This window comes from Clarias gariepinus, chromosome 9 (genome assembly GCF_024256425.1).
Source record: "Clarias gariepinus isolate MV-2021 ecotype Netherlands chromosome 9, CGAR_prim_01v2, whole genome shotgun sequence".
NCBI classification, from domain to species: Eukaryota; Metazoa; Chordata; class Actinopteri; order Siluriformes; family Clariidae; genus Clarias; species Clarias gariepinus.
Genome location: NC_071108.1, coordinates 2,475,716 through 2,489,517, shown reverse-complemented (window position 1 = coordinate 2,489,517; position 13,802 = coordinate 2,475,716). Strand labels below are relative to the sequence as shown.

At 39.2% G+C, this 13,802-nt stretch overlaps 2 protein-coding genes across 3 annotated transcripts; one reads left to right on the top strand and one right to left on the bottom strand.

Moving 5' to 3' along the window:
• Positions 1-1,009: 1,009 nt before the first annotated feature.
• On the bottom strand, positions 1,010-5,340 carry ccdc181 (coiled-coil domain containing 181). 2 transcript variants are annotated; one of them, XM_053504396.1, is made up of 7 exons: positions 5,212-5,340; positions 4,211-4,318; positions 2,863-3,483; positions 2,692-2,742; positions 2,469-2,615; positions 2,159-2,316; positions 1,010-1,725 (listed from the first exon to the last, which is right to left on the bottom strand). In XM_053504396.1, the coding sequence occupies exons 2-7, from the start codon at positions 4,310-4,312 to the stop codon at positions 1,554-1,556; spliced, it is 1,251 nt and encodes a 416-aa protein (XP_053360371.1). In that variant the 5' UTR covers positions 4,313-4,318; positions 5,212-5,340; the 3' UTR covers positions 1,010-1,553. The 2 variants fall into 2 exon arrangements, with proteins under 2 accessions (XP_053360371.1, XP_053360370.1); XM_053504395.1 differs by having other exon boundaries at positions 1,012-1,725; positions 2,692-3,483; positions 5,212-5,339.
• A 33-nt stretch (positions 5,341-5,373) lies between these two features.
• LOC128530441 (tubulin beta-4B chain-like) lies at positions 5,374-10,068 on the top strand. Its single transcript, XM_053504394.1, has 5 exons — positions 5,374-5,444; positions 7,156-7,218; positions 7,334-7,442; positions 7,528-7,638; positions 8,785-10,068. Exons 1-5 carry the CDS (start codon positions 5,385-5,387, stop codon positions 9,843-9,845), a joined length of 1,404 nt encoding a protein of 467 aa, XP_053360369.1. The 5' UTR covers positions 5,374-5,384; the 3' UTR covers positions 9,846-10,068.
• Positions 10,069-13,802: the final 3,734 nt, after the last annotated feature.

Genomic DNA, 13,802 nt, shown 5'->3' with positions numbered 1-13,802 from the left:
CCGGGCACTTCCGACTACATACAAATGTCTCATCCGGGCACTTCCGACTGCCCACCCGCTAGCTCAACCAGCTAGTCTTATTTTCTTATTATTTTTTTAAATAAAAGCTTTATTACATTTTATTTCTCTATATACTTATTAAATAAATAAGTCTTGTCTAATTAAACGAATAAGACGTTATAACTTCGTAAATACAAATAAAACCCCAAAACAGACCATTAATTGCTGTGTTCGAACTAGGCTAATAGTTAGCGTATATTAGCCACTTAGCCGATGAGAGGAATGTGTTTATGGGACGTGTAGTTTTTAAAACGTGTCAGGACTACAATCAGTAAAAATGTCTGTATTGTTAAATAAACACAACAAATAAATCAAATAAAGTCACAAAAATAAACCTAATGAGGCTACAAAAATCTTTTGTGGGCATGCGTGGTGCAAGCAAGTTTTCAGCTTTAAACCTGAAGTCAAACAGCTTTTGTCCGAAAATATTGCTAAATATTTTGTTCAATAAAAATAATAATAATAATAATAATAATAATACACATATATTTTCCTCCAGCCCCCAGAAAGAGTTCACTCTATAAAGGAAATATAATCTGACAAATAATTAATACATCTGTCACACATAAATAATAAATATTTAACAGTATAATGTGTAGTACAATGATAAAAACATAAATTCTGACTAAATTGTAAGTAGATATACTGTTACAGGGCTTTATGTCTAAAGCTGAATGATGAAAACCATCACAAGCACCGTACTAGATCAGGGTTTTGTTTTGTTTTTCAGAAAAATCAATTGAAGTGATTTTCAATTGAACAAGTCTGACAGTAATCATGGCTTTGTGTGGCGAGTAAAATTTGACCTAGCTTTCCAAAAAATCACAGTACATCCATAATTTAGTAAGGAGGGGAATTAGTTTATCACTTAGGACCAGGTTTGGACAGCATTTTGTATTTACTTCAGTTATCCATGTGTAATATTCAAATTAATTTAAGGATCTCAATCATTTAAGTGTGTAAGACAGATATGCAATAAATAAATAAATAATCAGTAAGGGGCGCAAATACTTTTTCTTGTGTGTAAAGCTGAATGATGGAAACAATCATCACAATCACCATACTGGGAATACTGAAAAAAAGTAAGCACTGCTATCCACAAATGCTAACAGAGGATTAAATTTTTATTCATTTAGTGCTGCAAAATTGAGACAGAACCAGTGGAAGCTTGGTTAGGACAACCTTGGTGATCATAATATAAAATAAAAATAAAATAAATCTTTATTATTCCTAAGGGGAAATAGCAGTTATAGACCTGCAAGGTCTGTGATTGGTGATTATGGAATTGATAAAAGTTTAGCAGATTGTGAGAATGGGATTGGGAGGAGTTTAGCAGCTGGAGCCGTTGTAGCTAGAGAACTGGGAGGAGTTTTGAAATGTAACTCGTGGTGATAATGGAATTGGGAGGAGTTTAGAAGTGTCAGTCATAGTGACTGAAGAATTGGGAGGAGTTTAGAAGCAGTAGTGATGGTGATTATGGAACTGAGAGAAGGTCAAAAGCAGTAGCTGTAGGGCTGATTGAATCGAAGAGACTGGATCTCGTCGACAGGGTAGCAGAGATCGTTCATGCGTCTAGCACGTCGTTCTTCCATCAGCAGCCTGCGAGAGCGCTCGCGAGCAGCCTGTTGCTCCTGCCGCTTTTCCATCCGCTTTCTCCTTAACCACCTGCACAAACACACACACCTGTACAGTACACCTTTCTACTACCTGTACCTTATACAAAGAAGAATAGTGATTAAACACTATTTAAACACAGATTACCTATAATGCATTTTGACATCTGTAAGGAATGTGTAGACAGCACTACATTTGGAGCACAAGAAATGTCAAAATCAAGAACATTTATGAAACTTTTATTAATAAACTAAATAGCTTTGGGGTGGCATCAGAAACTCCACTTCATCCCACCATGCCACTGGTGATTATAATTCCACTAAGGGCTCAAGACAGATTGTTAAATTCCTTACAGATGATCCTGAACAATTATACTACATAAATATTTATAATTGTATAGTGACACATTTTACTCCCGAATCCTAAAATCTGAAGTGAATCAGACGAGTGTTAGTGTTAGTTAGTATGTGTGTTGTTGACTCACAGTCTGAAGGCTTTCGCACTCTCCTCCGGTTGGTGCATATAGCTGCTGCTCTCCATCTCGAGTCTCTTCATCTCCTCCAGCTGTTGCTCCTTCAGCTGCTGCTGCTTTTTCCTCTGCAACCAGAGGTTAAACGCCTCATCAGCATCGCAGCACTCCTTCTGTGTACATCCAGAGACACAGATACATATGCCACATTGTAAACCAATCTTACACATACACATGCACATTCAATACAATAGCTATTATGTTTAAATGTGCTAGAACTTTCTGTTACACATCTGTTTGTTAGGAATGTTTTGCTGGTGCGCACCTTTCCATTCATCCTCTCAATCTCCTGAGCTCTCTGCACTCTCCTCTCCTCTCGCACCTGCTGCCTCTTCTTCATCAGCCACGACCTGAACGCCATCTCGTTCTCTTGACGCTTCTGCTCTTCCTCCTCACGCCGCCGCTCTTCCTCCTGGATTTTACATTTAACACAGGATCTCAAATCACGAAAATTTGTTGTAAGTAATGTAAAGTGATTTTAGACCCACCTCTCTGGCAAGTTTTTCTCTCCTCTGCTGTTGTTTGTTCAGCTGCTCTTTCTGCTGTGGCGAGAGGGAAAAGGTGGCATGTGATGAAACCCCGCTAGCTGACTGAACCCTACGCTTGCTGCCGTTTCTAAACACAACCTTTTGCGTGTTGCTTGCTGAATTAGGACGCACCCGCGGTCGTTCTGGAGGCCTGGGCGCATAGCGAGGCTCGGCGGTAGATGACAAACACAATTTCGTGGAGGGGGACGGACTCTTAACAGGTTCTCGTTGAGTCTCAGGTAGAGGCGGGAGCAGACTCTCCACCTCTTTTAGACTTACAAGGTCAAACTTTCCATCCTTCTCCACAAGCACTCTTCCTTCTCTTGCTCCCTCTCTGTGTCCATCACTTTCCTCCTGAGAGGAGATCTTCAGCTTCAGCATGTGTTCCGAAACGTCTCCCGGGCTGTCCTCTAGGTCGCTAGCAGGGACCACCAGGTCCACGAGAGTGTCTTTAAATTGCAGACGGCGGCGACGCGTCTCGTCCGGCGCCTCCTCGTCCTGCAGCTGCCTGTTCGCCTGCTCAATCTTCTGCTGGATGGATTTCTTCTCTTCATTAACCTCTTCGTCATCCTGCTCATGTTTAGAGTCAGCGCTGACATCTAACAAATCCTTCAAAGGGTCCATGGGCATTGGCCATCTTTCATTATCTCCATCGTCATCTGTGGCACTTTTACTCTGCTCTTCCTCCTGTTCCTTTTCTAGTTCCTCCTCCTTCAGCTCATGGTCTATCTGGGACTCAATGTCATCTTCATCCTGTTTCAGAAAAAGCAGGAGAGGCTAAGTGCTGAATGGAATACATACATTTTAAATGGTGGGGTATTTTCCAGTAATCGAATATATGTAATACACTGTGATATTTAAAATATAGTGCTATATGAAAACACTTTGGGTGAGTGCAAAGGTTTGTAACCTCTTTGGTTGCTGGATGAAAAACAATGAACCTCTGTTTTCCTGTATATTCTACATACAAAATTTTATATTTATTTATTGGCATCAGCAGCCATCAGCTTTCTTTATTAACAATTGCATATTTTTGCGTCCTTTTAACCTTTTGCTCTAGTTAGTTACTTAGACCTCATTATGGACACTAATGATTTAAAAACCCAACATGTTTAATTTATTAACTCTTATTTAAGGCGTTAAAAATTCAAGAAGTCGAGTTACAGGTCAAAGGAGATCAGAAAGATCAGCTCCCACAGCCCCTAAAGTTAGAAAGTGAATCTTTTTTCATGTGTGTTCGTGTGTAGAGCATGTGCAATAAATTTACAGCGAGTGTACAGTATGCAATACACAAATAAGAAACAAGCACGAGCATGTACTGAGAGTATGAAATCCATCCCCCCTACACACACACACACACACACACACAAACACTCTTTCACAGAAATGCAGAAACTATGTCTCAGTGCAATACATTATTAAACGGAGCCTCTTTATGTATCTGTCTCCATTTTCAACACACACACACACTCTCTCTTACCTGCTCCTCGTTCTTGCTTTCTTCGCTGATCAGCCAGTCCAGATCTTTCTCAAAGTCGTCCTCATATTCCTCTTGAATGTTACTGCTCACTGCCACGCTCATCGCTCTCTAAATAAAAGCCAATAATGAATTCATAAATATGTTTTTTACAGAGATGTTTATACTGTATAAATTGCATGGAAGGAGTCTCCAGTATCAGCGCTATGTAATAGTCGGAGGTAAAGCTATAAATTAAAGTTTTCTGACGCCTTCAGGACAGAAGTGTTTACACTATCTTTCACTTTCTCAGCAACTTGACAAGCTGTGATTTCAGAGACCTGTTTCGAGGACGTTCCACAATATAATATAAAAATTCACATTTTCGGCACACGGCTGTGGATGAAAAGATAAAACACTCCATCATCATCTTCATCATCTTCTACAATACTTATTCTGTACAGGGTCATGGGGGGGGCCTGGATCCTATCCCTGGAGACTTCCAGCATAAGGTAGGGTACTCCCTGGACAAGGTGCCAATCCATCACAGCTGAATTAGGTCAGTGTTTAAACAGATGTAAGAAGACGTCTAGGTCGACTCTGCATGTTTTCATTTTAACAACAAATTGGCATAAAGATATAGTGTGCAATGAATATGTCTCAAAATAATTTTGATACAAATTTAATTCAATACATAATAAATGCTTAGGGTGTAAGGAAAGCTTCTTCATGTACAAAGTGTTATCAGCTGAGAATTTGTTTTTTTTAAATAATACAGATTGTATAATACTGTATGTTTACACTATTTCATACTATTTAATATATTAATAATAATAATAATAATAATAATTATTATTATTATTATAATCACAACTCGTTAAGTTTTACATTGTCTGTAACACTTTAATATATATTTTTTTATTTTGTTACATTTAGTCAAAATGTGTCTCAACACTGCACCACTGCGCGCGCGCGCACACACACACACACACACACACACTCTGTCTCACTGCAATGAAACTCACCTGCTCTGTTGTCCTGTGTGTTATGGAGAGCAGAAGAGATTCTGCTCCTAGAGTAGACTATTTAGCAGTCCACTTCCTGTGTGTGTGTGTGTGTGTGTATACAGTAGAAGTTAATCCTCTCCAAGCTGCCTGTCGCCATAGAGACGCAAAACACGGCCGGATGCACACCACGCATGCGCACACGAGTTTTGTGGAAATTTAATAAGGCGAGTGGCTTCATCCAATCAGAGCAGGTGAATAAAACCCGCGCGCTTAACATCCACGAACGGGATCAAAGCGATTTGCAGTAAATACACGTTGTTTAGGGTCATTCAACTGTAATTCATTCTTTTAAAATAATAATACGCGTTGGTGTCGGTTAAAGAGTTTGTAGAAATAATTAAAAGGTTAAATCTAAAAATAATCCGCTGATCTTTCCACACATGAGAAATGGAAAAAGTAGATCAAAGGATAAAGATGAAGTTTTGTCTTAAAACCACTCCAGCGTGTTAAAATTCACTTATACCACTTCAGCGCTGTTATTTCAGCCAAAGTGTAAATATGAACTAATCCCAGTCAAAATATTCACTTTATCTTTTCTAATTAATATCTATTGGTGCAGGTGTTTGTTTACATTGAGACAGTAGCGCATTAGTAGATTATTTTACAGTAGATTATTAAATCCCACACATAACTGTTCATAACATCACTTTTACTCCACGTTTAGATTCACTGATGGTGCAGATTAAACTTCAGCCAGAGATCTAAGGACTGCAGGAGATTCAGTCAATTCTGTCCAGACAGTTTTGTGTGATGCTTCGACAAATTCGGACAGAAAAAGACTGGAGGTTTCGCGTCCTCCAATGTATGGAACATAAAGATATACTTTAAAGTGTGAGTTAATGTACAGACAAAACATTTCTTTTATTATTATATAGATAATAATATTAATAAGACCCTGCCTTTAAATAATATTAATAATTGACTGCATGTCATTCTAATCTTATTACATCCTGCACTGCACCACATTCCTCCCATCCTCCAGCACTGCTCCACAATCTCTCAGGGATCAATGAAGACATGCATTTAAACATGCTTTCTAAATTTCCTCCAGATGTCTATATGGCCAAGTCACTGGCAATCTGTGAAAAAATCTGTTTCTAAGGTATTTGGGTTAACATCTCATCCCAACGTGTAAGGATATAGCTAATGATGGAAACCTCACTCTGTCACCGTTTCATAAAGTCACTCTGGATGAGGTTGACTGCCGACCTAAATGTAATTGCAAATGGAATTATATATGAATTTAAGAATTATATAAAATATAAACATTATAAATTCATATATAAGTCCATATATACTGCTCAAAAAAATAAAGGGAACACTTAGTGCCAGCTTGACTTGAAGGCCTCTCATATGTGTAGGCATGGTTCAAGTCAATCTACTACGTTTTTCCTTCATTTTTTAAGCAGTATATATACTGCATATACAGTAGGCCTATATCCCGCAAGCCACCGCACCCAAAGAATTCACTGCCAACGTCCTGGTGCCAGGCACCACCACAGCACACCCCCCCCCCTGTTGTGGACCCCCCTTTTGTGGAACCCAAAACCTAAGTGGTCATAATGTTAAAGTTTTTAATGTTATGGCTGAAAGAATAAAATCATATTGAATTTAAACAATATAGATAAAAGTACATGACATTAGCTCATAATAAACTTCATAGTTCAAATCTGCATTTAAATTATGACGTAATAAACATCAGAGTTTAATTCAGTGTGACAGCTTTTTAAATTATGACCTAATAAACATAATAATTTCAATCTGCATAACGAAGATTTAAATTATGATGTAATAAACATCAGAAATTAAATCTGCATGAAAGTTGCTGCTTGTTAGTTCTGCTGGTGTCGAAAGTGACGCGAGTGTGATTGAATTACTTTAAAATTGACAATTTGTATTTAGAACAAAATGAGAGAAATCGTTCATCTGCAAGCTGGTCAGTGTGGGAATCAGATTGGTGGAAAAGTAAGTTTAATGTCTGAACACAACACAATTTAAAGGAATGTGGTCTCACTTGGTTATTAATTACTTTTTTAACAAAGAACTTCAAACTTTAAAAAATAAATAAATTCTGTTTTAGTTTTGGGAGGTGATCAGTGATGAACACGGAATCGACCCGACTGGGACGTACCACGGTGACAGCGACATGCAACTTGAGCGGATTAATGTGTATTACAATGAAGCCACTGGTAAATCCAGCTATTCATAGCATAGCAAGGTTATGGTATAACAATTAAAATGACTGTAATTAAAGTGTGTACTTTGGTGTCTCAGGTGGCAAGTATGTTCCTCGGGCTGTGTTGGTGGACTTGGAGCCAGGGACCATGGACTCTGTAAGATCAGGTCCTTTTGGCCAAGTGTTCAGACCAGACAACTTCGTCTTTGGTGCGTGAAAGTATACATTTTTCCATTTTAATTATTTTAATTTGTAATGATGGCCTGAAACCAAAGCCAACCTCTTATCTTTATCACATTTCAGTAGTTTCAGTATGCATTATTTAGCTGTACTAACCACTTTTTGTCTTTAAATCCTTTACCACAAAAAAAATCAAAATTGTACAAACATTTAAAAATATTTTAAAAATTCTCTAAATGTTCATCTCTCCCTGAAGGTGAACAGAAATCCTTTTTTATTGGTGGCAATATTATTGGTGCCATAAAATAACATAAATTAATATTTCGCCATATAGTTTTTTTAAAAGTTAGATTAGTAACAGGGCCACATTGGGACTTTTCTTATGAAGGAAGTCAAGTGTGAATAAATGCAGGCACAGAGGTCCAGTTTCATGCAAAAAAATGCATACCTAGATAAAACATACACTACCGTTCAAAAGTTTGGGGTCACTTTCTAACTTCATGATGGTTTCTGATTTTTATTTCTTTCTACATTGTAAAGGCTGAAGGCGTCCAAAAATGCATTAATCTGCTTTGAACAGTTGATATTAAGATGTATCTGCTACTTCTGCTCTGTAAAGACTTCATAACGCCTCTAATCTGAGGTGCTGTTAATTGGTGTTTTTTTAGGCTGATAACTCTAAATGAACTTCTCGTCTGCGGCAGAGGTAGGTTTTGGTCTCGTCCTTCTGAGAGCCAGTTTCATTATGGTGCTTGACGGATTTTGCGAATACACTTAACAATACTGTTCTTGCAAAAACTATTACAGAAAGGCTGACCTCTGTGTCTTAAATCTTAAAATAACAACTGTTTTTTTTTTGTTGTTGTTACATAATTACCTAATTCCATATGTGTTATTTTATAGTTTTAAAATCCCCAGTATTGTTGTATAATGTAAATAAATCACTAAACAAAAACAAAGAAATTTGCAAGTGACCCTAAACTTTTGAACGGTAGTGTGTGTGTGTATATATATATATATATATATATGTTTTCTCTAGGAGAACCAAAATATGTCTTAAAGCCTAGAAAGTTCCAAACGTCCAATCAGAGATTTTTTAAGTGGTTTAATTATTTGTAATATGTTTCATTTACATAAAAACCATGAATTAACCGTATTATCCTCTCTTTTCCCAGGTCAGAGTGGGGCTGGAAATAACTGGGCCAAAGGCCATTATACTGAAGGTGCTGAACTGGTGGACTCTGTGCTGGATGTTGTACGTAAAGAGGCTGAGAGCTGTGACTGCCTACAGGGCTTCCAGCTCACTCACTCCTTAGGCGGAGGCACTGGTTCCGGCATGGGCACGCTGCTCATCAGCAAGATCCGTGAGGAGTATCCCGACCGCATCATGAACACGTTCAGTATTGTGCCTTCCCCTAAAGTCTCAGACAGTGTGGTGGAGCCCTACAACGCCACTCTGTCTGTGCACCAACTAGTGGAGAACACAGATGAAACATTCTGCATCGACAATGAAGCACTTTATGACATCTGTTTTCGCACTTTAAAGCTCACAACTCCCACTTTTGGTGATCTCAACCATCTTGTCTGTGCCACCATGAGTGGTGTGACCACTTGTCTTCGTTTTCCTGGACAGCTCAATGCTGACCTGCGCAAACTAGCTGTCAATATGGTGCCCTTCCCTCGTCTGCATTTCTTCACTCCTGGTTTTGCCCCTCTCACCAGCAGAGGAAGCCAGCAGTACCGTGCGCTCACGGTGCCGGAATTAATCCAACAGATGTTTGACGCCAAGAATATGATGGCAGCATGTGACCCGCGCCATGGCCGCTACTTGACCGTGGCTGCTGTGTTTCGGGGCCGCATGTCAATGAAAGAGGTGGATGAGCAGATCCTCAATGTGCAGAATAAAAACAGCAGCTATTTTGTGGAGTGGATCCCCAACAATGTCAAAACAGCTGTGTGTGATATCCCACCAAGAGGGCTTAAGATGTCTGCCACCTTCATTGGTAACACCACAGCCATCCAAGAGATGTTCAAACGTATCTCTGAGCAGTTCACAGCCATGTTCAGAAGAAAGGCCTTCCTGCATTGGTACACAGGAGAAGGAATGGATGAGATGGAATTCACTGAAGCAGAGAGCAACATGAATGACCTTGTGTCTGAGTACCAGCAGTACCAGGATGCCACAGCCGAAGAAGAGGGTGAGCTTGAGGGAGATGAAGATGAGGATGCGGCATAAAGAGTTGCATTGAAAAACATCCTAAATGAGCTTGACAAGAGATCACTTAAAGGCTTAGTAAAATCAAATTGTCAAAAAAACAGAGCACTATGATTAATAGTGAACGTAAGCATTTCCGTACATACAATATGATGAAAACTCAAGGGATTGGGACTAAACAGCATGTGGGGGGCATATACAGTATGTGTTATGATCTTGGGTTGACTGGATAGCAATGTTATGTGCCAAAATAAAAATTTCTAATTGCTTCTCTGATGGCATGGGCATTTTCCAACATAATGACACCAGGATTCATTGGCTTAAATTGTAAAAGAGTATGTTTTAAGGCGCATGAGACATCATTTTGACATGTGATAGATTGGCCACCACAGCTTCCAGACCTTAACTCCATTGAGAATCGTTGGAATGTGCAGAAGAAGGCTTTACGCATTGGCCTGACTTTCCCAAGGAAGATCTTGCAGAGACATTAATGCGACTCTGAACAGAAATAAATATTGTAAAATTGCATAAGCTTATCAAAACTACGCCTTGGCCATAATCAAACTGGCCTGCCAGTGTATAAATCATATTCACATGTTCAACTTCTCAATTCCTGTGTGTTTCTGTTTTTTTGGCATCTATAAATATTGTTATCCTTTGTAAAAATTCTAATAAATGTTTAACATTGCTTCTTCCTTGTTGTTTAATATCATTCTCCCTCATCTTCCTGGTCCAACCTTACTTACAAAATGCATGATGCATGATCTTGTCTTAACTTGTTCTGTGTCTTGAACTCTTTGTTTGCTTTGTGCGGTACTCCCACACACTCCGTCTTGACACATTTCGTCTCAGCACGACTCAAACGTTAAGTACTTCCTTCCCCATCTAAAAGACTCTTAACATTGCATTTTTCTCTCCCTAGTTCATGCTCGACAATCTCGCGTTAGGTGTTTCCCTACTATTTTGACTAGTTTAAATCCATACGCATGACGGCGATTAATAAATCAGTTAAATCTGCATGACAGCAATTTCAATTATGATGTAATAAACATTGTAGATTTATCTGCCCTTTGTTAGTTTTGCTGGTGTCGAGGGTGCCGTGGGTTTTATTGTGTTAGTCTAAAGTTGCTCTTTGATATTTTTGTACTGTGTTTTTAGACTAAATTGTGAGTTAGCCGACTCGCTTGGCTGAAAAGTGTTGGAAACTTTTTTCTTTGTTGAACCAGACATCAGGAGACGTTGGGACCCTACCCAGTGGTCAGGAAGTACATAAAGACAAAAGGTTAATGTCTCAGACACCTGGGCTACCAGACTTGATCCTCTTAGAATGTCATCATCTTTACCTCAAAATGTAAAACTTAATGTACATAACTTTTTAGTTTTATACTATTACGTAAGAACATAGATTTAAAATTTTATAAATTTGTAATCCAAAAAAAGCAACCCCACACATAGTCTCAGGATGCTTTCTGTTAGCATGACGCAGGACTGATGGAAGCGCGCTCAACTTTGCTTCTCCAGACAAGGTTTTTTCTAGATGTCCCAAAAAATATGAAAGTGGATAAATCAAAGAAAATGACTTTACCCCACTCCTGAGCAGTCTAATCCCTGTACAGTACCTATTGGAGAATATTAGTCTGTCTCTGATGTCTTCCTTGGAGAGAAGTGGCTTCTTTCCTGCCATTTTTGAAAAGGTGAGTGCTACCATCAGTCCTGTGTCTTGCCAACAGCAAATCATCCTTAGACCAATTAATTAGAGTATTTGAAGATAATTGACTTTTTGCACAAACTTATTTTAATTGTCAATAAAAGCTTTTTAAACTTATGAAGTTGTAATAATTATACTTCAGCATGGTAACATCTGAAGCAGCAGACATAATACTAATTAATATTTGTTTCATTTCTACAGTACTTTTGACCATGGCTGTAGTATGAAGTCCTTTATTCTGCAAAACCTGCAGGATCTGCCAGGACAAAATTAGAAAATACATTTGCAGTTTCTGCTTTCTGAAGATCTTACAGAACATAAAAAAGTAAAAAAAAAAAACTGAAGTTTGCCACGGAAGTTTCACTTAAGTGGCACACTCCAGCTTCAGAAACTAACCAGGCTGATTTTAATAGCACAACTCTGCAGAGCTAAGTGTCAAAAATTCGCTCATGACGGGCGTGCGGTCAAATGTTTCTCCAATGTTGATGACTCTACCTGTTGTTTAACACTGACCAAGTAAGCCACAAGCTCTGCATTGGATTAGCGGTGAAGTTTGACTTTGTTTGGAATTCCTTCACCTGTCGTCTCTGGGTAATTGTGTGACTGTGGAATCGACTTCCATCCATTCGTCTTCAACTGCTTATCCAAAATCAGGTCGCGAGGGTAGCAGTTCCAGCAGGGAACCTCAGGCTTCCGTTTTCCCAGCCACCTCAGCTAACTCTGACTGGGGCTTCCTGAGGAGTTTCCAGGCCAGTGTGGAGATATCTTTCCACAGAGTTCTTGGTCTGCCCCATGGCCTCCTTCCAGCTGGATGTGCTAAGAACACCTTCCTAGGCAGGCGTCTTGGTGACATTCTTCCTAGATGCCTGAACCACATCAACTGACTCTTTTCCAGGTCCTCCAACCTCTGATATTTAAATCAGTAGCAATTTGCTCTTCCTATGCTTCCTATGCTTCATTCTCTCAATAGCTTAGATTCGTCTTTGACCCTACCACTGAAAGAGGGATCAGTGTCGGGCCCAAGAATTCCCTAATTTTAGCCATGTTTGCTCGACACCCCAGCTTCAGAAAGTAAAAGTCCTGCCACACATTTGTTTCATCCATTAACTAACCAGACTGATTCTAATAGCACAACTCTGCAGAGTTTCAAGGATTCGCTCATGACAGACGTGCGCTCCAATTAACACTGACCAATTAAGCCACAAGCTTTGTGTTGAATTAGCGGCGAAGCTAATTGACTTTGTTTGGCCATTGGGCTTACCACTAAAGGAGTATCCTTCAGTTAATTTTAAGTCAAAAGCCTCTCCGTGCTTTCTGTTCAGACCAGATAACTTTGTCTTTGGTGCGGGAAAGTATATATTTTTAATTTGATTTTTAATCATTATGAAGCATCGATTATGAAGCACTTTATGACATTTGTTCTCGCACATTAAAGCTCACAACTCCCACTTTTGGTGATCTCAACCATCTTGTCTGTGCCACCATGAGTGGTGTGACCACTTGTCATGGAAATGAAAGAGGTGGATGAGCAGATCCTCAATGTGCAGAATAAAAACAGCAGCTATTTTGTGGAGTGGATCCCCAACAATGTCAAAACAGCTGTGTGTGATATCCCACCAAGAGGGCTTAAGATGTCTGCCACCATTTATTGGTAACACCACAGCCATCCAGGAGATGTTCAAACGTATCTCTGAGCAGTTCACAGCCATGTTCAGAAGAAAGACCTTCCTGCATTGGTACACAGGAGAAATAATGGATGAGATGGAATTCACTGAAGCAGAGAGCAACATGAATGACCTTGTGTCTGAGTAACAGCAGTACCAGGATGCAGAAGAAGAGGGTGAGCTTGAGGGAGATGAAGATGAGGATGTGGCATAAAGATCTACACTGAAAACATCCTAAGATGGCTTGGTGAGAGATCACTTAAAGGCTAAGTGAAATTAAATCCTAATAAAAACAGACCTCTTTATAGACTTACTTAATAGTGAAAGTAAGACTATTTCCATATACACAATTTGAAGATAACTCAAGAGATTGGGACTAAACAGCTGTGTAGCCTTAAGAAAACCTCAGTGAGGCTAATCTGAAAAAAAAAGGCATTGCTAAGGAGCATAAAGAATGAACTATGGAGCTCTTGAAAAAAAAAATTACATGGAGGTGGAGAAAGTGATGTACCCATCATGATTAGTGCCTACTGTTTGCAAGCCTGTGGGGACAGTATTATGATCTGAGATAGCTTCTGTTGGTCAGGTACAGGTGCAGCAACCCAG

Bases quoted from the DNA above. Each gene is read 5' to 3' on its own strand.
- ccdc181 (XM_053504395.1), bottom strand. From the start codon at position 4,312: ATGAGCGTGGCAGTGAGCAGTAACATTCAAGAGGAATATGAGGACGAC. The intron at 2,317-2,468 runs GTGCGCACCAGC...GGATGTACACAG, and splicing joins TTGAGAGGATGAATGGAAAG to AAGGAGTGCTGCGATGCTGA. The intron at 1,726-2,158 runs GTGAGTCAACAA...GTGTTTGTGCAG, and splicing joins AGTGCGAAAGCCTTCAGACT to GTGGTTAAGGAGAAAGCGGA.
- LOC128530441 (XM_053504394.1), top strand. From the start codon at position 5,385: ATGCGCACACGAGTTTTGTGGAAATTTAATAAGGCGAGTGGCTTCATC. The intron at 5,445-7,155 runs GTGAATAAAACC...ATTTGTATTTAG, and splicing joins GCTTCATCCAATCAGAGCAG to AACAAAATGAGAGAAATCGT. The intron at 7,639-8,784 runs GTGCGTGAAAGT...CTCTTTTCCCAG, and splicing joins ACCAGACAACTTCGTCTTTG to GTCAGAGTGGGGCTGGAAAT.